General features: G+C 54.0%; 6 protein-coding genes across 6 annotated transcripts; 2 read left to right on the top strand and 4 right to left on the bottom strand.

The window, feature by feature from the left end:
- Positions 1-778: 778 nt before the first annotated feature.
- Positions 779-3,136, bottom strand: BDZ83DRAFT_715455 (ATPase; the record flags this gene model as incomplete). The annotated part of the gene is made up of 1 exon (XM_060511748.1): positions 779-3,136. The coding sequence occupies one exon, from the start codon at positions 3,134-3,136 to the stop codon at positions 779-781; it is 2,358 nt and encodes a 785-aa protein (XP_060370848.1).
- Positions 3,137-3,273: 137 nt separating this feature from the next.
- On the bottom strand, positions 3,274-3,862 carry BDZ83DRAFT_335773 (uncharacterized protein). The gene is made up of 2 exons (XM_060502443.1): positions 3,534-3,862; positions 3,274-3,449 (listed from the first exon to the last, which is right to left on the bottom strand). Exons 1-2 carry the CDS (start codon positions 3,756-3,758, stop codon positions 3,411-3,413), a joined length of 264 nt encoding a protein of 87 aa, XP_060370847.1. The 5' UTR covers positions 3,759-3,862; the 3' UTR covers positions 3,274-3,410.
- On the top strand, positions 3,863-5,186 carry BDZ83DRAFT_335551 (ribosomal protein L6e). The gene is made up of 3 exons (XM_060502442.1): positions 3,863-4,086; positions 4,491-4,826; positions 4,909-5,186. Exons 1-3 carry the CDS (start codon positions 3,967-3,969, stop codon positions 5,059-5,061), a joined length of 609 nt encoding a protein of 202 aa, XP_060370846.1. The 5' UTR covers positions 3,863-3,966; the 3' UTR covers positions 5,062-5,186.
- A 565-nt stretch (positions 5,187-5,751) lies between these two features.
- BDZ83DRAFT_566146 (peptidase family M49) lies at positions 5,752-8,136 on the bottom strand (the record flags this gene model as incomplete). The annotated part of the gene is made up of 5 exons (XM_060503828.1): positions 5,752-6,020; positions 6,085-6,196; positions 6,255-6,447; positions 6,500-7,924; positions 8,012-8,136. 5 exons carry the CDS (start codon positions 8,134-8,136, stop codon positions 5,752-5,754), a joined length of 2,124 nt encoding a protein of 707 aa, XP_060370845.1.
- Positions 8,137-14,799: 6,663 nt separating this feature from the next.
- Positions 14,800-15,577, top strand: BDZ83DRAFT_747110 (thermoresistant glucokinase family carbohydrate kinase; the record flags this gene model as incomplete). Its single annotated transcript, XM_060513382.1, has 2 exons — positions 14,800-15,075; positions 15,134-15,577. 2 exons carry the CDS (start codon positions 14,800-14,802, stop codon positions 15,575-15,577), a joined length of 720 nt encoding a protein of 239 aa, XP_060370844.1.
- Positions 15,578-16,594: 1,017 nt separating this feature from the next.
- Positions 16,595-18,874, bottom strand: BDZ83DRAFT_600626 (2-oxoacid dehydrogenase acyltransferase). Its single transcript, XM_060507045.1, has 2 exons — positions 18,443-18,874; positions 16,595-18,379 (listed from the first exon to the last, which is right to left on the bottom strand). The coding sequence occupies exons 1-2, from the start codon at positions 18,609-18,611 to the stop codon at positions 17,013-17,015; spliced, it is 1,536 nt and encodes a 511-aa protein (XP_060370843.1). The 5' UTR covers positions 18,612-18,874; the 3' UTR covers positions 16,595-17,012.
- Positions 18,875-19,011: the final 137 nt, after the last annotated feature.

Here is a 19,011-nt window from a genome sequence, read left to right as displayed (position 1 = left end):
CTTTTGGTGGTCTGGTTTGCCTACCATTCTCGGTAGGGGAAGGGATGAGACATGGGCTTAACGATTTTCTTCATGACTGGTCAGTCCCCCTATGAGGGGTGGTTCGCCCTGCTTTCCTCCAGTTTGTCGTCTTTGTTGTTAGGTATGGAGGGGGTTCAGGTAGTTCTAGCCTTGAGAGTTGGGACAGAATCGTTATAGACTTGTCTTCCTTTTTTTCTCACAAAGTTTCATGGTGCCACGGGATATGCGATAACGTTCTTTTTTTTTTCCTGGTGCCGCAGTCCCAGCCCCTCCATTCCTTGACAGGCCCCTTTAGTGAAATGTCTCGCGGCATCCTCAGCCTAGAACTCTAGCCCGCCCCCCTCTTGAGGCATACACTTCAACGCCGTCTTACCGCAGAGCCCCTTTGTGGAATGCTGTCTTGGACGCGTGGGTGTGGGTACTCGACGTCACAGGGATGGGATGTAGGCAGATGCGACTCAAGAGGACAAATGGCTACTCGTGAAAGGTGGGTATAAGTGCACAGGCTCACTAGATGAGTAGGATCGAAACGAGTTTTGTCCGTGGGTTCTGGGATGGAATATGTGAGTAGAATACATGTGTAATTATAGTCTATTTGTGGTTTTCCAGTCTTACACAGCGTTTCCACAACGCCACAATGTTGGTAGATAAACACTTTCAAGAGAGGGGAATACAGCCTTTTCCTTCCATGTACTCCGTGCTCCTAACAATGATTCAGAACAAGTATTCGTACATGTCGTAATTAAATGTGTCTTTTTCACGCCTTTGACTGAGCCGCAACTTCGAGGCCCGAGTTATCCTCCTTGATACTGACAACCGCCGTCTCACCAGAACGCAATTCGCCGCGGATGATCTTGTCCGCGAGCCCATTGCCAATCTCGTTGGTGATGAGGCGGTTAAGCGGCCTCGCGCCGAACTTGGGATCGTAGCCGCGCTCCGCGAGCCAGTCTCGTACCTCGCCGCCGACGTCGAGTGTGATGCGCTTGTCGTCGAGTCGCTGCTGTAACTCGTGCAGGCGGATGTCGACAATGTCCCGAAGGGCGGCGAGGGCGAGGCGCTTGAAGACGATGAAGGAATCAATGCGGTTGAGGAATTCTGGTGGGTAGTTTGCGGCCACGACGTCCATGACGGCCTTGCGGATGGAAGGGTCAATCTCGCCGTCGGCTGTTTCCTTGTACGGGTGAATGTGGTCCGCGCCGACGAGGATGTCCGCACCGAGATTGGACGTCAGCACGATGATGGTGTTGCGGAAATCGACCTTATGACCCTGGGCGTCGGTGAGGTAGCCCTCGTCAAGGACTTGGAGGAGGAGGGCTGAGATGTCGCGGTGGGCCTTCTCGAACTCGTCAAAGAGGAGGACGGCATAAGGCTTGCGGCGAACGGCCTCGGTGAGCTGGCCGGCGTCTTCGTAGCCCACGTAGCCGGAGGGCGCTCCGATGAGGCGGGAGATGGTGTGCTTTTCCTGGAACTCGCTCATGTCGAATCTAACGACGGCCGACTCGGTGGAGAAGAGGAAGCCCGCGAGCTTCTTGCAGAGCTCCGTCTTTCCGACACCGGTCGGTCCGAGGAAGAAGAAGGACGCCAGCGGCCTGTTCTCGCCACTGAGACCGGCACGCTGGAGGCGCACGGCGTTGGAGACGGCCTTGATTGCCTCGTCCTGGCCGCGGACAGCCTCACGTAGGGAGTCTTCCATGTGCACGAGCTTCTCAATGTGGCCAGAGGTAAGCTTAGAAATGGGAATGCCCGTCACCTTTGAAACGACCGCTGCGATGTCATCCGCAGTGACGGCATCGTGAATAAGGCTGCCGTCTGACTTTTCACCGTCTTTGGGAATCTTTTGCTCAAGGGCGGGGATGACGCTGTATCTCAACTCAGACGCGCGGCCGAAGTTTCCTTCTCTCTGTGCCTGGTCCAGCTCGATTCTGGCCTTGTCGAGCTCCTCCTGAGTCTTCTTGACGGCATCGATCTCGCCACGTTCAGCCTCCCAGCGCTTGGTGAGCTCAGCGATCTCGTCTTCGTACTTCTTCAGATCCGTCTGCAGCTTGTCGCGACGCTCTTGGCTGGCTACGTCCTTTTCCTTGCGCAAGCTTTCGAGTTCAATCTGAATGGTCATGATCTTCTGGTCGAGGGCCATGATGTCTTCCGGTTTCGATTCATGCTCGAGCTTGAGATGACTGGCAGCCTCGTCCATCAGGTCGATTGCCTTATCAGGCAAGAATCGGTCGGTGATATAGCGGTTAGAGTAGGTAGCGGCTGCCACCAGGGCACCATCGGTAATGCGGACACCGTGGTGGACTTCGTACTTGTCTTTGATACCGCGTAGGATGCTAACTGTGTCTTGGACGGTGGGTTCGTTGACAATAATGGGCTGGAATCTCCGGGCAAGGGCAACGTCCTTTTCGATAAGGCGGTACTCCTCCAATGTAGTTGCACCGCAGCACTGAAGCTCGCCACGCGCAAGTGCTGGCTTCAGCAGGTTGCTCGCATCGATCGATCCTTCGGCCTTGCCGAGGCCGAGCAATGTGTGCAGTTCATCGATGAAGAGGATGACTTCGCCCTCTGCCTGCTGGACCTCGGTCAAGACCTTTTTCAGTCTCTCTTCAAAGTCTCCCCTGAACTTTGCGCCCGCAATCAGCGAGCCCAGGTCCAGGGAAATAACACGCTTATTCTTGATGCTCTCCGGGACGTCGCCACGCACAATTCTCAGTGCAAGGCCTTCGAGGATGGCTGTCTTGCCGGTGCCGGCTTTGCCAATCACGACAGGGTTGTTCTTTGTCCGCCGTGATAGAATCTGAATAGTTCGTTGGATTTCAGCGTCACGTCCAATGACAGGGTCGAGCTTTCCCTCCTTGGCTTTCGCCGTCAGGTCGATTCCGAATTGCTCGAGTGCCGGTTTCTCTGGCTCGCCACCCATGTTCATGCGGTGTGTACCGCCTGGGGGATGAGGTCTTCCGTTTGCATAATTCCTGATGGCTATCGTTGGTAGAAGCCTGCTACTGCTTCTGAGTGCAGCAGATTCGTTGATGATGGCTCTTGAGATTAGTCGTGTAGGTCTGGGTGACGATGACCCGACGAAACGCCGGGCGGAAGAGATGAGTTGTCTTCTGGCTTGCATTGTGACTACTGGTCATTGCCAGATGTTACAAAAAGTTGCTCCAATATGACAATTATACAACAAGTAAATGAAAGACAAGTACACGCCTTCAAATATCCTTTGAGATACCCCCTAGTGTTGTCAAGTCACGACGTCGGAAGATTTCACAAGTACATTCTCGCACTTTCGGTGAGGTCTAGCATGTTCCGAAGCTTTATCTTATCAGCACGTGGCCCATGCGCATGACGAAATGCGACCACCGCCAGCGCTGTTTGCCCATAATAGGTAGGCAGTCTTACGAGTACTCAGTAGAACTACATTGATGGAACAGAGACTGTGTTTGACGGGGTCAAGAAAATATGTCAATGAGAGCTCTTAAGTACTGAGATATTTTTCGGGTAATCAACAGCTCACTCACTGGTTGGGGATTAGCAAGAGAGGGAGTTACGTGCTGCTTGTTCGTTTGTTTACGTCTAGTGACATCCGACTCCGGCCCTGAGCTGGGAAGCAGACCGATCAGTGGGCCCTGGGGGTCTGGCCCCGGAAAATCGGACGCACAATCTCCCGTTGGAAATTGTCGGTATGGGAAGGGGCCCTGGCTCACCGCCCGCTCCTGCAGAGAGTGCAGAGGTTTCTGCCGCATGCACTCTGCCTAATCCGGACTAGCGGAGGGCTTGCCTTCCACACCCGCCGCCCACACTCGCTAGACATTTTCTGAGAAATCGATTTCCCGCCGACCCGACCCCAACAACCAAAGCCTCTCGAACGAGATCAACCACTTCCTTCTTTTTCGTTCACGATCCCCATTCTCCGCTAACCACAACAGCCCTCCACGAGGACCGAGAGCAACCATGTCGGCGAAGACGGAATCCACGACCAAGAAGTTCGGCTCGTCGACTCGGGTCGTCCCCGCCCCCTCCCAGAAGGCGCAGAAGTGGTACAACGCCGACGATGAGCCCGAGGCCAAGAAGGTGAGTTTACTACATCTGCGTGCTGGCGCTGCTCGGAATTTTGCGCATGTGCGATGGAAGGAGGAAATGTCATTTCGAGAACGGTCACGAGTTTGGTCTTGGGATGTAATTGGGAGGTCACGACAAAGCGAGCGCAACAAGTTTTTTTCGAATTACGACGCAAAACTTCAAGAGCCCAAGTCGAATCAGCCAAGAGATTGCACGAGGGAGACAACATACCAATACGGGCATCACCAATCGCAAATCGACCAACGCACACAAAATGAATTGGAGGCATGGAGGAGGAAGACGCTCGTGATCAACGGAATGACATATCCCCCTTTATCACAAATGACGAATTTCGAGCAACCCGCACAAAATTCATGAAAATTGGCGACGGCGATACTGACGACGAGTGTCACTAGGTCCGCAAGGCCGTCCGCCCCTGGGCTCCCCGCCAGACCCTCCAGCCCGGTACCATCCTGATCCTCCTCGCCGGCCGCTTCCGCGGCAAGCGCGTCGTTCTCCTGAAGACCCTCGACCAGGGTGTCCTTCTCGTTACCGGCCCCTTCAAGATCAACGGCGTTCCCCTCCGCCGCGTCAACTCCCGCTACGTCATCGCCACATCCTACAAGGTCGACGTCTCCGGCGTTGAGTCCAAGAAGATTGAGGAGATCTCCGCACCCAAGTACTTCACCGCCGACAAGGCCAAGAAGCAGGTTGGCGAGGACGCTTTCTTCAAGCAGGGAGAGAAGCCCGAGGTACGATTACATCCTTTGGGACATGCAGATCCAGGTCGAACACAATGGAAACGGGAGACTGACAGTACGTGTGTTTCTACAGAAGAAGGAGATCAACAGCAGCCGTGCCGCCGACCAGAAGGCCGTCGACAAGGCCCTGCTCGCCAGCATCAAGAAGGTCGACATGCTCGCCTCCTACCTGGCGAGTTCCTTCAGCCTGCGCAAGGGCGACAAGCCCCACGAGATGACCTGGTAAACAGTTTTTTTCCAACACCAAAAAAGCTGTTGAGAGGGAGGTTTCGTTTGGCGTGTGGGCTTTTCGGGGGTTTGCTCTCTTCGTCGCTGGTCGTTTCAAAAATCAAGGCTTCCGGATGATGTGGACATAGAGACTCCGTGAGAAAGGAAGGGGACAAAGTCAATTGGGATCAAAAAAAGAAGAACCACACATTTTTTTACGCCCAGTTCGCAACGGTTTGAGGAATGTTGTTGTAGACGACGAAGAACTTATGGCTACACGGGCTGGGCTGGTTTTGCCAATTGCATTTGGAAGTCGACGGCATCGGTCACATTTGGCGTCTGTAATGAGGTTCTTCACAAATCCAACACACAAAGAAGATAACGCATCCGGTCCAACGACGACGTGCCTCCCCCTTTACGAGGGAATGACAATATTTGACATGAACCATACACCACACTTCCTTGACTCGTGATGACTAAAGTGGGTGATGTCAAAACTTGACGTAAGGAGCCTGAGAAAAATCTCGAGAGTCTTTAAACAGCACCCACTGGGCTTCATGTTATGCCAATTGTCTATGAAACTTGGAATGTTCTGGCCCCTTTAGGAGCATGGTATTACAAGGTTTATTATGTTTAATGCAAGACCCCCTTTTTTATCTCTTCACAGCCAGTCTCTTCACAGCTTGGCCGTCTCGGACTTTGGGCTCAGTCACAAGTCACGATCGACCCAGCTCTGGATGATACCTGCCGGGGACGCCTCGTAGTGCTTGATGTTGACCTTGCCTGTGGCCTCGTCGAGGTAGGTGTTGGCCTGGACGAAGACCTTGCGGGGCTGCTTGTTGGCCAGGACGACGTTTCTCGCCTTTGTGCCCCAGAAATCCATGTCGACGTTGGTCATCTCCTTGTAGAAGGCGGTACCGTTCTCGACGTCGGCAGTGGCCTTGTACACGTGAAGCTTTTGGAGGTACTTTCCAACGGCTGCAAATTGTCAGTCAGCCTTAATGTGCCCCAAGTGCACGTCACGAGATTGGGGACAACATACCCTCACGACCGGTGGTCAGAATCTTTGAACGGTCAAGCTTGATCTCCAGGTCGGACAGATCATCCTTCTTGTATTCCAGCTTGCAGAAGTCGTCGCCAGCCTGAAGGAAGCACTGCGGAGAGTGATGGTCAGCATTTGAGCATTCATACGCGTACGTCATTGTCACTAACCTGCAGGATAGAGAAGCGAGCCTGCGAGTGCGCTTGGCCCCACTTTTGGCTCTTGGGATCCCACATCTCCAAGGACACGAGACCGGCGCGGGCCATTTGGAGGTAGGCAGCATACAGGACGTTGCCGGCCTCGTTGTTGATGTCGGTGCTTCCATCGCCGAAGCCGAAGATCTTGAGAACAGGGAACTCGCATCTAGGACCAGATTAGTCAGGTGTTTCTACACAGACAATTGCAGGATACATACCCAAGGTACATAGCGACAAGCTCAGCACGACACTCCTCGTACGAAGCAGCAAGACTGCCGAATACAGATCCCCATGTCTGTCCAGGCTTGTACCATGTGGTCACAGGCTTGTCGGTCAAGGGGCTGACAGGAGGGTTCTTCTCGTCGAAGTTGTAGGTTCCAGGGGAGGTCTCCTGAAGAAGCTTTCCGCAACCGTGGCCAGTCAACTCGTGAAGGCCAACCTGCACCTCGAAAGCAGGATCCCTGTACTTGTGGTACAATTCCAAGTCGGCATCGGAGATGAAAGGAATCTTCTCGTTGGGAGCCTTGGCGCTGAGGACGTTGCCAAGAGAAACGTTCTTGAAGCCTTCAGTCTGTCTAATGTCATCGTAGTTGGGGATGTTGATTCCAGCAGGAATTCCAGATCCGGCAAAGGTCAGAACTTCGAGTGATGTGAAGTCGGGCGACAAGAACTTGTCCTTCTCGAAATCCTTGCTCCATGGGAGAAGGGGAATCAGTTCGGGCGCAGCGGAGACGAGGGCGCCAAAGGCACGGGTACGCTCCAGGTTGACCACAGATGCAAAGCCTTCCCACTCGCCACGAATACCAGCGGGATCTCTGTAGGTCTCGATGAAGCCAATGTTTGACTCAACCATGGGGCCCTTGTCTCTGATCCAGAATCTCTGGCTGTCCTTGAATGCGAGGAGGGAGCCACTTGAGAAAGACTTTGCGTATGCCTCGTGCATCTTTGCTTGGTTCTCGTTGTCGCTGTTCTCCTGCGCCTTCGTGATATACTCGGCAATAGCCTTCATCTCAGCGGCATAGTCGCCGTACACCAGCTTGATCGTCTTGCCCTTGAGGAGACCATCCTCAACCTGGAACTCGGTCTCTTTGCCGATGTCACCACCTTCGGCGGGAACGCTCGTGACAGCTGAGGCAATGAGGATCTCGAAAGTGCCCTCCTTGGTCTTGCGGAGACGGTTATTCTCGGGGAGAAGACCCTTCTTCTCCATCCAGGCAGACACAGCTTCTATCTCCTCCTGGGTAATGTGAGGGGAATCGGGGTAGTAGGTAGTCATGTGACCCTTGTCAGGGAATCCGAGGTGCATCAGCGCCTGCTTGTCCGAGCTGAAGATGGCACCGTTGGTCGCGTTGTAGAAGCGCTCAGCCTCAGGAGAGGTAGCAGCAAGAGCCGCGAAAGTCTTCTCATCGGCTCTAGGGATGAATTTGGCGTCGCCGAAGCTCTTGTAGTTGCCATTGTTGCCCAAGAATTGAGCAGCATACTCCAGGAAGTGGGTCAATTGGCTCTCGTCGACACCAGCCTTCTTGGCAAGGCTGTTCCAGTCACCACCACTGCTCTTGTGTAAGGCAATGATGAAGTCGTAGATGGGCTCTGATTCTGGAGAAAGTTGTCTGAGCACAATGCGGGTTCCCGCAAACGAGGCTCTAACATGTCTGTTAGCTTCCGTTCCCTCATGAAAGCTTGGCATGGCTAACACCAAAGATGGCATGGCATCACGATGAGGTTCTTACTTGCTGATGAAATGCGCATAGCGCTTTTGCTTGTCGGTGAGGGGTTCAAAGTGCTTCTCAATCTCCAAACGGACGACGCTCGGCGGCGCATCAGCCAGGTAGTGCTTGAGCTCCTGAGCGTTCATTGTGGAAAATCTCTGCCGGCAGGGTTTCGCAAGCAAGGGAAAGTGATGTCTAGGTCTCAAAGTCTTGGGAGAAGTGTGAAATAAGGAAGAAGAAGCTCGCAAAGATGTCAGCCTTTGGAGGGCGGAAATGGATGAAACCCGCATGAGGAGTCGAGATGGTGCCGCACTGGTCATTGGTCACTGATGAGGCAGGTGCAGTGGATGAGCAGACGACAACTGTGTTCAGGCGCCGCCAGCAGCGGGGAAGAGCCACACAAGCCGCAGACGAAGGTTCGTTATTTGAACAGGGAAGCGGCTCTCTATGCACAGGCCAGGGGCGTCTCTATCGTGGCGCTCTGTGGCTTGACTCTCTTTTAACTGTAACGATTGGCCATCTTGTTGAAAGCCACTTCTGCTGGCCACGAGACCTGTGAAAATAATCGCCCAGTCTGTGAATAATCTCGCATGCCATGGGCAACACATTCACCTCCCCAAACAGGCTTGGGGGCAGGCGACGACGTTGGAGCTTCAGCCACAATGAGGGGCAATACTGGTACTTTTGTTGACGAAACAACTGATTTATTTACAAAACTACAACCAATAGAGAAGGAGGGGCAAGCGATGGGAACAGCAGAAGTCAGTCCCCCAGTGTATTCCACTATACCTGAACACATGATTTGCTGTCATTTCAGTTTGAGTCTTTGATATAACAAACGTCTGGGATCTCGCCTGCTCGTACCTAGAAGAGAGCCCGGCTAGCCGCGGTTAGTGTTGGCTCATAAAATGCGAGTGCCATCCATATGAGGCTTCTCAAGGAGCGAACCACCAACTCGAAGTCGGTTTCAACACCAACACTGTTGGCTGGATATTTGGAAAGACAGACTTCCACTTCGTGAGAGACATTGAAAATCCTATCATCGAGACATAAGAATCTTGGAGAAATAAGTGCATGATCTGAGCCGTTTACTTGCTTGACAGGTTTGTCCCTTTTGCCCGCACTTGAGATTTCTTGAGCTTATGAGAAAGCATTGATTGTTGAGACGTAGCGTCCAAGAAAGCAGCAGGTTGAACTTATCTTGAGACACGCGGCCATTGATTGCAGAGTAGAATGGCTCCTTGATAGCGCGAATGAAGAACCTACCATTCTTTACTACAATAGCTGGAAGATAGGTTTCTTGACCACTGTGAAAATATTCCACTTGGCGACAGACCACCGACACCCCGGTTTATTACTGGCGAAGCGATGCCGACTCTTCCCGTATACCGTTCTGCTCACCGAGAGGACCTAGCTTACAGTCTGCACCTGAGCCTAAGATCTGCAAATCGTGCCTGTCAATTGCAATTTGTCGTTCTATGCATACTTCCAGAGCCAATGGATACTTTCACGTGAGCTACTTGCCCGTGCATGAGCAGGCAGACAGCATTGGCAGGCTGCAATGCGCAAGTCTTGATAATTGCTTGCGCTTCGTTCAAAATCTGGTTCTCGCCATCATATCTGACATGAATCATCATGTTTTCGCGTCGCCACTGCCATCTTCTATGATTCCTGGTCAAGCCGTGCAGACGAGACGCCTGAGGGTGTAGCAAGAGCGGCTTTGAGAGGGCATAATTAAGTGAACGCGCCACCAAGTCACTTTATATATATCCCTCAACCACGACGTGGCAAGGATCCTAGACGGCCGGACGGTATGCTGCAGGAAGCGCAATATGAAGTCGTGGTCGCATAGGCTGGTAGACAAGTTGGGTGAGTTCCTCTCGTCTAGAACGTAGCATTCGGCAAACTAAGCCACCAATGTCAAAGTTGCTAACGCAGCGTCAGCATAGCGACGTTTGACGTGTCCTAGAGCTTGCGGCCGAGAAGCTTCTCGTAGGTACCGGTACACCAGGTACCTAATGTAGGCTTTCGTGGAGGTTTGAACAAGTCTTTGGAGCGATACTGACAGGCACACAGGCAGCATCTTGATCAGGCGGCGCAACCAGTCGTTCAGAATCGCTCCACGTTTCTCTCGAGATTCGCAAGGATGTCGCTCACGTTGCGTCTGTTGTGCGACGGATTTGTTGATCCACAAAAAGGAAGAAGCGTGTCGACTCGGCCGGGAAGAGGAGCCGACTGGTGCTGCGTGCCACTTCGAGTTGCGCCGAGTTCTCGACCGGGGAAGTGAATAGAGATCCCGGGGATTCCGAGTGTTCGGACCATTTACCTTGGCGTCTCGGAGCGAGCAATGCTGCAGGTCAGTTTAAGCGCCCTTGAAACCAACCATGGTGACATGGATGCTCAGACCGAGGGCGGTCACCGGGGAACACCCACCGCGCCGCCGTGGCTTGGACAAGCAGTATTATTCGAGTTTCACTCCTCTTCTCGCAGTTGCTTCAGTGCCAATGAGGGTATCCGTGTTTGCGGTGTGTGGTATCCGGAATACTGGGCGCATTGCATCTAGCCCTCGCTCAGGCTTTCGTCGGGAGCGATCTGCCTGACCTGCAATGTCTTGCATGGGCTTCTATCGTGCGTGCCGACGATGCCAGGATCGGTGAGCGCGCTCATTGCCAGTTTGCTTCACGGGCTGAGAGAAAGAATAGAGGGGTTACCGCAGCCTGCCGCAAGGTGTATGCAACCGGAGCCCGATGATGGTACTGCTGTTCAGTTGATGGCAAGTGATAATGAGATGACCAATAGACGAGGACGAAGCTACGCAATAGTTGCAATATACCAGTAACCCATCCTCTCGGTTGACACAGGTATGGATGAATGTCACGAATGTGAAGTTCGACTTAGGTTGATAATCGAACCACGGTTACTGTGTCACTGTGTCCATAAACCCCAGACCATTGTGAGTATCGCCGAGACCTTCTCATCCCTTGTCAAAAAAAAAAAACCAACCATGACGTTGTGGAGTTTGACTTTGAGCAAAGTGTCACGAAACTTGCAATCGATTCCCCCGCAACAGATGAGATGGGCGGGGGCCGTACGGATGCCGCCCGCCCATTGAGCGTATGTATGTGATGGCAACGGCGTGAGCCTATTTGGTGTAACGTCCACAACATACTTTCTTGCCAGCGTTAAGGTCAAAGCCGAGCCGATAGTCGATGGAGACAGACGTTCCCGATGCATCTGTTGAAGTCGCGAAGCAATTTTAACAAACTGCATGCTCCACTGAGATATCAGTCACCTGGCTCATGAGGAGAGCGGTGAGAGGCCGATGTGCCGATGAGCGCGGTACCAATTCGTATCGGTACTTGTGGACAAAAATACGCACGTATTTACGTAGTGTGGTCCGTATGTCGAGACTTTGAGAAAAAAGAACTGTGGAGAGGGCCCATCCTTGTCCGCTCGCGTGTCGCATCCTCTGACCGTTGGGTTGGGTTCAGTGTTGGGGAAGCTGGCGGGGAGTTGCTTGGAGACGGTGGTCGGTCCACTTTGGGCTTGGAGAAGGCGGTCGAAGAGTGGTGAGAAATTGGAGACTTGTTGGAGGAACGAAAAAGATAGCGGGCAAAATAGGATGGGACAGCATCAGCAAGACGAGCACACGAGCTGGCCGGTGGTAATGCACCACGGCTGGTTGCAGCAAGACCAGGACCAGGGCCTAGCGGAGTCTTGCGGAGGGAACTGGAGCCTTTGAACAGCGTGACAGCGTGGGCTGTGTGGGAAGAAAGAGTGGACGTAGACAGAGGCAGAGGGCCGCTGGTGGAGGAAGAGAGGAGCGCGAAAAAGAGTCTCAGGATGTTAGGACGCAATCCGAATGGCTGGAGATAGTCAGTGTGATGAAGGGAGAGGGAACTGTGTTCAGATACCAAGCCGAAAACCACATTTTCCCAAGTTCAATGGATGGGCCAAGGACTCGAGCCGCCGTGTGGTGACAATGGTGCCGGCTCGTTATGAGCCCCGCCCGGAACTCCAGCCGAGCCGAAACTTGAAAGAGCACCTCAGACGCCAGAGTCAGAGCATCTGCGGACTGTACCTCATGGTCCATAGCGCATGGTTGATGACGGGAGTTTAGGGCGACGGGGGCAGGGCGGACTGGGCTGGCACGACTGGGAAGTTGAGATGCAGGTGCATTGGCGCGTTGGAATCCTCGAGCCGACGTACTGCCGTTTCGCAGATTTGTCTGAGTGGACGAGGGAGCTAGCCCGTGGCCACTTCCCTCGGATCGCAAAGTGTCAGCCGGCTCTCCCCCGTTTGGCTGTCTGCTAGGAAGACGTAGGCAGGTACGGAGTAGATACTTCTGAGTTATTGACATTGTTCTCGTGCATTCGGAAAGGGAATGGAATGGAAGGCAGCAGCCACGGAGCGGGAGCAATCGTACCAGGTATCCGTACCTCCTTCCCGAAGACAGAGTACTCCGTACAGATACAGACACTAGAAGGTATGATGTAATCCTTGCTTCTCGGTGCTTGTCCGAGGGCCAAAAGCACTTTATTGCACTTTCCCCCGTCCATCACCAGTCCCGGACGGGGACCAGGTCTGTTGGCCAGGCTGGTCGGGCGAGAAACGGACAAGTCACTGCACTTGTTCCAGAGAAACGACATGGAGTTACAAGCAAGCATGCAGGTATCCGCAGGTCATTAATGATTAAGGTATCTGGATACTAGATGAAAGGTGTTCCGAGCTACCGATCCCAATTACCGTAGGTGTGCGGGTTTTCTCAACATGACCTAAGGTACTGTGCAGGTGTTTTACCTTCCTCACCGAACGAAACCACCCCCACTGACCAAATAGGGTCGTCCGACTTTCAAAGCAGAGACGAAAAGGTGTGTCTTCAGCTGCACTCACTTGGGCAAAAGGTCATATTCACCTCTGGTCAAAGCTTGCTGTTTGCTGCCCGTCATCGGACACTTTTCCCCCCACCGAGGCTGGAAATTTGATCGAGGGCTTAATAAGTTTTTTCCTCTCTTTCTTCCTATTTTTCCTTCTTTTTTTTGCGTGTCGAGTGACCTCCCTCGTTTCCCTGGCCCCTGCCCAGTTCAGGAAATTATTCCCTAGTGTCGTGTTCTAGAAAAAGTGTGTCCCCCCACGCTGCCTCCTCCACAGTCCACACCTCGCCCATGGCACCCCCTCGTCCACCCTGCCCGACCGCGCCCATCATTTTCCCCCTTCTTCTGCCCCCCGCCATCCAGGCCTCTCGAACCCTTTTCATCCTTAGCATCGTCATCTCCTTTGCCCTCTGACCAACTGGAGTCTTCCATCTTCCTTGACCGAGCCCCGTCCTCCGCCCTCCCCGGGACCCGCGACGCAAGTCCTGTCATCGCCGCCGGCTTTGCCTTTTCCCAGCACTACGTACACCTACTGTGTAACGCCACACCCTGCTCTGTGCCAATGTGCTAACACTCAGCACAATTATTTTAGGTATCGGTGTTTGCCCTGACAATCACTTTTCCTGGAACGCCTGACACTATCATCCTGGTCGCGGGGTCCTCGAAGCTCCTTGAGATGCCGTATGCACACGACGCACCCACGCACCGTACCGCATCGCACCGCACCGCGCAGCGCAGACTGGTACACTACCTTGGGCGAGTGGTACGAATACACTAGAAACACACGGGGGATTCGATTCGTGACCTGAACACAGACACGAAATGCCTCTCTGCGGTCCTCGATGGTTGTCGCTGTTGATCTCCCTCACCATTCCGCCATCACGGTACAGACATAGGATATTCCGAAGGCCATCAGACTAATTCTGGCAGTAGTACATGACAGCCTAGTGGAAAATCTTGGAGGGCTGGCCTGAGCACGTCTACCACCTTACCTAGTTGCCGTACTACACCAAAGATGATCCCAATACTTGATTGCGCGCCATTGCTAGGTGCTCAGTCTCAAAAGCTAGACACCCGACACCTGAATGCAGTTACCCGTCGCAACATCTCATGCTCCAACAGCCGGACGTTGTAACTCGAAAACGGATGCATTTCGTCCAACGATTTGCCCTTCATCAGGCGCAACTCTGATCTTGTTCCATTCGTCCCACGTCTGCCCCAGATGCGACCTCCTTGGCATTTGGATCCCGCGGAGAAAAAGTACAACGCGAACGTATCCGTACTTGGAGACAGCAGTCAAGGACATCGGACGCAAGCACACAGTCATCTCTGAGCGCACCCCCACGGATATGGGCTTGACCACCCTCCCCTAGTACTTTGTGGAGTAACGGATTTCTCCCCGCTGGGGCATGCAACACCTTGATTGGCCATCATGACGACTAGGGGACGCCGCTCTTTGGGACCCGGGTCAGTGACACCCCCCTGGTCCCTCTCTACCCCTGGCCCGAGAGAAGTCCGCTGAAGTCCAGGTACTGGAACCTGCTGTGCGCTCGCCAGGGCGTTTTAGTTGCCGTCAGGGCACCCCTTGGGTCCCCGTTGGAATTTTTTACCTCATCGATCCCCAGACCCAGAGACGTCTCGTCCGTGTCACTTATAAGACAGGAACGCCCTGCACTTACTCTCCGATCGTCGTTTCCTTGACTTGTCTCTGGACTTTTTGTCATCCTTACAAGAACAAACTTACATATACTACTACACGTCATCTGTTGGACTTCTTCAATATCCCATAACTATCTCCTAGACCGTGTCAAAGACCTGAGCTTCTATCAATACGCCTCAACCTGTCTCCTCCAGACAACGCAACAGCGCCCTAAACCCGCTCCCCTCGACACAGTTATCCGTGACCCGTTCCTTTTCACGAAATCTCATAAAACAATGCTTTCCTACGACTCCCCGATGCCTGTCAGTGGACAAACTCCCAAGTCTCCTTCGGGACTCACCAGCGGCGTACAACAAGCCGTTGCGTCCAAGACCCAGCCTAGAGTTCCTGGGGTTCCGACTACCGCAAACAATGGCGCACACGTAAACGGATCTCTCGACACCAAGTATCACCACATCTGGCTAGTTACTGGTCCCGCTGGCTGTGGCAAGACGACTGTTGCCGAGTACCTCGCTCAAGCTCTGAAGCTGCCCTACATTGAGGGTGACAGTGTAAGTGGTGCTTTCTAGCCTCGTATTTCGGAATTCTGTCTGACTCGCGCGTGAAAAGTTCCACCCTCAAGCAAATATCGAAAAGATGGCCAACGGCATTCCTCTTACCGACGCCGACCGTTGGGACTGGCTTGTTGCCCTGCGCGAAGAGTCCCGCCACCAGCTGGCTGCGGGCTCCGACGGAGTCGTTCTCACTTGCTCGGCTCTGAAGCGCAAGTACAGAGACGTGATTCGCGTTGCTGGATACTACGATCGCTCGATCCTCATTCACTTCATCTACCTGTCGGCTTCCGAAAGCGTTCTGGTCCAGCGTGTGACGGCTCGCAGTGCTGCCACCAACCACTACATGGGTGCCAACATGGTCCGCAGCCAGTTCCAGTCTCTCGAGGCCCCCATGGCCGATGAGACCGATGTCATCAGCCTCGATGTCAGCCGCTCCCTTGAGGAAGTCAAGCGCGACGCCTTGGCCAACGTCAAGGCCGCAATGGAAGAGGAAGCATGAGTTGTATACCGGCTATAGAAGGCGTACTGTCATTGGTCCTTTTTTTTGGTCAAATTATCCCACGGGATATTGGAGTTCCGGGCATAGAAGTGAGCGTTTACTTTGGGATATTCATGGCGTCAGCATTGGGATCTGGTTCACAAAACCGCTGGCTTTGACAAGTCAGCCTGCATGCAATTTACGGAGATGAAGGGGTGTCATGAGGATCTGCGCCACGAATGGCATCCTTTGCGTAGCCCAATCAGCTGGGTGGAATTATGCAACAGCGAGGGAGTAGGGACAACACATGGCAACCCGATATATCAAGGCCTGTCGGGCTTAATGGGCTGGTCATGGAGGCGACAACGGCGACGATGAGCCGGTTTGGCGCTTGTTTCCTCACTCCATGCAGGGGTTCGCAAAATAAAGAATTCTCAATGGTCAGGCTTCGGCCGGGTAGATTGTTGCGTTTTCTGTCACTTGCAACTTCTCATAGTTCAGTATTAATACAATATTATAACTGACGAAATATGACTACTACTACCACCTTACATCTTCCCTCTCGACGTGCCCAATCTGCCCCTCCTTTCCTTCCTCCCCCTTCTGTGGTGTACTCATGCGCAAACCCTTGTTACTGCTTGAAGTGGTGGGCAACCTGCCGGATCGAGGCACTTGCATTGCTACGGAGCATAATCGTTCACGTTTGACGGTCAGGGATTCTTCAACATTGGCTGGCGTCAACTCGGTGAGGATGTGGGGAAGCGTTTGTCCGTCGTGACTGGGCCGTCATATATGTCCTTGCCTACACCGAGGAGAGGGGGGTTCGGCCTCGGGGGGGTGTTGGCTCTGGTGGGGCAGCCAGCGCTTGGTTGCTGTAAGGTATCGACATCACGGCTTCAGCACGCAAACGCATACATACACCTACGGTCGTACGTACTTAGTTACACTGCCTTATTTGGAGTTGGGTTGCACACGGTACAGTTAAATGCTTGTCAGACATGCGTCGGGAAGCAGCCCAATCTTACAGATTTGATGATGATGTCGATTTTGTTTGAACTCTTGGATTTGAATTTTTACCGCAAGCCCTTTTTGCCCCTTGTTGGTGCTTGCAAAGTAGGTAGTTGGTTACGCCACCGCTAAAGCCCCCTCCTGCTCGCCCTCACCTCATATCTACAAACCATTATTCGTGGATGTCTAATTGTCAAGAGTCTTGTAAGTCATCCAGCCCTCCGCCCGCCGACCCACACCGTGGCCTTTATCCTGGCCTCTTACTCCGCATCACGCGGCGGCCGAACGGCGTCATCGAGGCGCCTTACTGAGGGTTACCTTTTCCTCTCTCACAATCCGCCTCGGGGGTGGTGGGTGGTCCCGGAGTCAAAAGCCAGATACAACACACACGCGCTTACTTCCCTTCCCCCGATATTCCCTCCAGAACAAGTTTTCTCCCGCGTGCTGCTCACCTCAGATGCATGACCATGACGTCGGGCTCCTCCACAACCCGCCGCACCACCTCCGCGGCCCGGGCCATGGTCGCGCCGTCCACCACGCGATGGTCAGCACTCCAGCTGAAGTTGGTAACGTGCTTCCTCACCACCCTGTCCGAGTCCTCCCCCTCGAACGCCGGCACAGCGCGCATGCGGCCGATGCCGAGGATCGCGACCTCTTTGTCAACGATGACGGGCGAGAGGTAGGTGCCGCCAATGTTACCAATGTTGGAGACGGTGATGGTTCCGCCCTTGAGGTCCGCCGGCGCGAGCTTGCCCGCGAGGGCCGCCTTTTGCAGACGTGTCAGCTCCGAGGCGATGGAGAGGATGTTGAGGGAGCCGACGTCACGGATCACGGGCACTAGGAGGCCGGCGGGGGTGTCCATTGCTACGCCAATGTTGTGTTGGCTGCGCATGACGAGGGACGGCTTCGATGACGGCGAGGAGGAAGGGTCGAGATCGACGCGCGCGTTGAGAATGGGGTACTGGTAGAGCGCCATGGAGACGGCTTTAATGATAAAGGGGAGATAGGAGAGCTTCGCAACGCCAGTCTCGCCGCCGCCCACTTCGGGGGACGTCGCGAGGACACGGTTGAGGCGGGTGCGCAGCTGGACGAGGCTGGAAAAGTCGATCTCGTCGGCGTAGAGGAAGTGGGGGATTGCGAGGGAGCGGGTCATGGACTTGAACATTTGCTGTTGGGTGTTCGTGAGCGGGACCCGGGTTTCGAGTTGTGCGGCGCCGGAAGGCGGGGCCGCGGCGGCCGGGGATGGAGTCGCTGCCCCTGCCGGCCTGTCACCGGCGTCGCGGCGCTTAACAAAGTTCTGTACGTCCTCTTTAAGAACCCTCCCGTCTCTTCCCGTGCCGTTGATCTCGGCAATGTCTACGTTCAGGCTCTTGGTCAGATGCCGCACCGCCGGCGTAGCGAGCGAGGCATGAGTACCCTTTGGCCGTGGGGTATCTTCAGCACTGACCGCATCCTGAGATGCCACCCCCGATTCTCGTCTTGTTTGGTCCTGTGTCTTGTCTTCCTGTTGTGTCTTGGGCTGTGCAGGAGGTTCCGGCGTCTTTTGTGAGGGCTTCTCCTGTACCGCTTCCGTCGGGGCCGTCAGCGCATCCAGGTCCTCTTTCTTAGCCCCGCCCTGGATGTCAATGTCGACAAAAGGCTTGCCGACCTTGGCCATGTCGCCGGCATCGTAGTGCAGCTTCTTGACCACACCCGAGAAGCGGCTGGTGATTTCCACAGACGCCTTGTCGCTCTGGACCTCGCATAGCGGGGAGAACTCCTCGACTCGGGCGCCAGGCTCGACGAACCATTGTATGATTTCGCACTCCACGATGCCTGTGTAACTCGGGATTGTTAGACACGTCTTTGTGCAAGAAGTCGAAACGGGAAACATCTAACCTTCGCCGATGTCTGCCAGCAAGACAGGCTTCACAACCCGTAGATGCCTTGTGTCGTGGAATCGTCTGGAGGGGTAGACGCCAGCAGCTCTGGCCGCAGCCAGACGAGCCATACTCTTGGAGACGTGCCATTGCGTCCGGACGGCGCGCGATCCTCTTTGAAGAAACATTGTGTTTTATTTTTTTGAATAGTTTAAAGGATAAGAAACCAATTCTCAACTTCTAATTTTTACTTCTAAAAGAGAGGAGAAAAAGGGAAGTCACTCCCCAAGGAATGTGCGAACGCACTTGCAGGAGGATTGAACCGCTCGGCGACGGCATTGTCCTTTCCCCCAAACACTCGGCTATTCACGGTGTTCGGCCAGTGAAGGTCGATTGAGTCCCCCATGACACAATGTGAAATGCCCCTCGGGGAAGCTGCAGGGTGGCCCGAGACCCGCTGCGTCGGTTCAGTGCGCTTGGCTCTTTCCCCCTCGTCTCCGCATTGAAGCGTCGCTAATCCACTCTATTATCGCTCGCGGCTCAAGGGCCTTGGGCCTTTGTCAAATTGTGGCTGGAGACCTTGTGGCG

The sequence above is a fragment of the Colletotrichum acutatum genome, assembly GCF_030867785.1.
Source record: "Colletotrichum acutatum strain CBS 112980 chromosome Unknown BDZ83scaffold_5, whole genome shotgun sequence".
NCBI lineage: Eukaryota > Fungi > Ascomycota > Sordariomycetes > Glomerellales > Glomerellaceae > Colletotrichum > Colletotrichum acutatum.
Note: the sequence above shows the minus strand (reverse complement) of the source record. Positions and strands in the feature narration are given on the sequence as shown.

Coding starts and splice junctions, on each gene's coding strand:
- BDZ83DRAFT_335773 (XM_060502443.1), bottom strand. CDS start 3,758: ATGCGGCAGAAACCTCTGCACTCTCTGCAGGAGCGGGCGGTGAGCCAG. Junction 3,450..3,533: donor CTCTTGCTAATCCCCAACCA/GTGAGTGAGCTG, acceptor CGTCAAACACAG/TCTCTGTTCCATCAATGTAG.
- BDZ83DRAFT_335551 (XM_060502442.1), top strand. CDS start 3,967: ATGTCGGCGAAGACGGAATCCACGACCAAGAAGTTCGGCTCGTCGACT. Junction 4,087..4,490: donor ATGAGCCCGAGGCCAAGAAG/GTGAGTTTACTA, acceptor GAGTGTCACTAG/GTCCGCAAGGCCGTCCGCCC. Junction 4,827..4,908: donor AGCAGGGAGAGAAGCCCGAG/GTACGATTACAT, acceptor GTGTTTCTACAG/AAGAAGGAGATCAACAGCAG.
- BDZ83DRAFT_600626 (XM_060507045.1), bottom strand. CDS start 18,611: ATGTTTCTTCAAAGAGGATCGCGCGCCGTCCGGACGCAATGGCACGTC. Junction 18,380..18,442: donor GCTGGCAGACATCGGCGAAG/GTTAGATGTTTC, acceptor CGAGTTACACAG/GCATCGTGGAGTGCGAAATC.